This window comes from Vombatus ursinus, unplaced genomic scaffold (assembly GCF_900497805.2).
Source record: "Vombatus ursinus unplaced genomic scaffold, bare-nosed wombat genome assembly UNPS02014879.1, whole genome shotgun sequence".
Taxonomy (NCBI): domain Eukaryota; kingdom Metazoa; phylum Chordata; class Mammalia; order Diprotodontia; family Vombatidae; genus Vombatus; species Vombatus ursinus.
The window spans coordinates 10082-11040 of NW_020954657.1; the positions used below are offsets into that span (position 1 = coordinate 10082).

General features: G+C 54.8%; 1 protein-coding gene across 1 annotated transcript in view; it reads left to right on the forward strand.

The window, feature by feature from the left end:
• The window catches only part of LOC114028339 (stromelysin-3-like), a 12183-nt gene that overhangs the window by 9058 nt on the left and 2166 nt on the right, over positions 1–959 (forward strand). The window contains exon 10 of the mRNA XM_027842590.1: positions 384–641. Coding sequence (XP_027698391.1) covers positions 384–641 — 258 coding nt within the window. The remainder of the gene's footprint in view (positions 1–383; positions 642–959) is intronic.

A 959-nucleotide genomic window follows, 5' to 3' on the forward strand; every position in this document is an offset into this window, starting at 1 on the left:
TTCTTCTCTTCTCCCTCCCTCCCTCCCTCCTCCTTCCTTCCACCCCTGGGCCCATGCTCACTGTATTCCCTTGGGATGGGGCCACATACCTCCAGCTGAAGTGCCTGGGGAGTAGAGGCTCCTCCTCTTGTTCATGAAAGGGCAATGGAAGGGACCTCCTCCTTCTACTCTGGCAGGGAGATGCCCAGCTTCTGCTCCGAGCACCCTTCTCCCTGTCTCCATCTGCTTCAGTACCTTTCCCAGGCTCATCTCCCGCTGCCCTTTCCTATAGAGGGATTGTCTGGGGGCCTGCCCTGCCTTAGGATGGTGCCCCCAGCCTCTCTGAAGGGAGGAGCTCCCAGTGCCCCCTGCCTTGAATATTTCCCCTCTGGTCTTTTGCCCAGGCCCTCAATATTGGGTGTATGCCGGAGAGCAGCGTGTCCTGGGCCCAGCGCCACTCTCTGACCTAGGTCTAACAAGTTCAGCCATCCATGCAGCACTGGTGTGGGGGACAGGGAAGAACAAAATCTACTTCTTCCATGGGGGCAGTTATTGGCGTTTCCATGCCAGTACACGGCGTGTTGATGGCCTTTCCCCAAGAAGGACCACTGACTGGCGGGGAGTACCCTCTGAGATCAGTGCTGCCTTCCAAGACAGCCATGGTGGGTTTGGGCTACGGAAAGGGAGGTGCCCATTGGTCTGGGGAGGGTCCTTCAAACTCATTGCTCCTTCTTCCCCTTGGGCCAGGCAGAATAAGACTAAGCCTGTGGATAGAGCACTGGCCCTGGAGTCAGGAGGACCTGAGTTCAAATCTGGTCTCAGACCAGATACTTGATACTTACTAGCTGTGTGACCCTGGGCAAGTCACTTAATCCCAATTGCCTTGCAAAACAAAACAAAACAAAGAAACAGAATAAGATTAAGCCTTCCTGTACTTGGCAGCCCTTGATTCATACATGTGGAAACAGCTCTCATGTCCC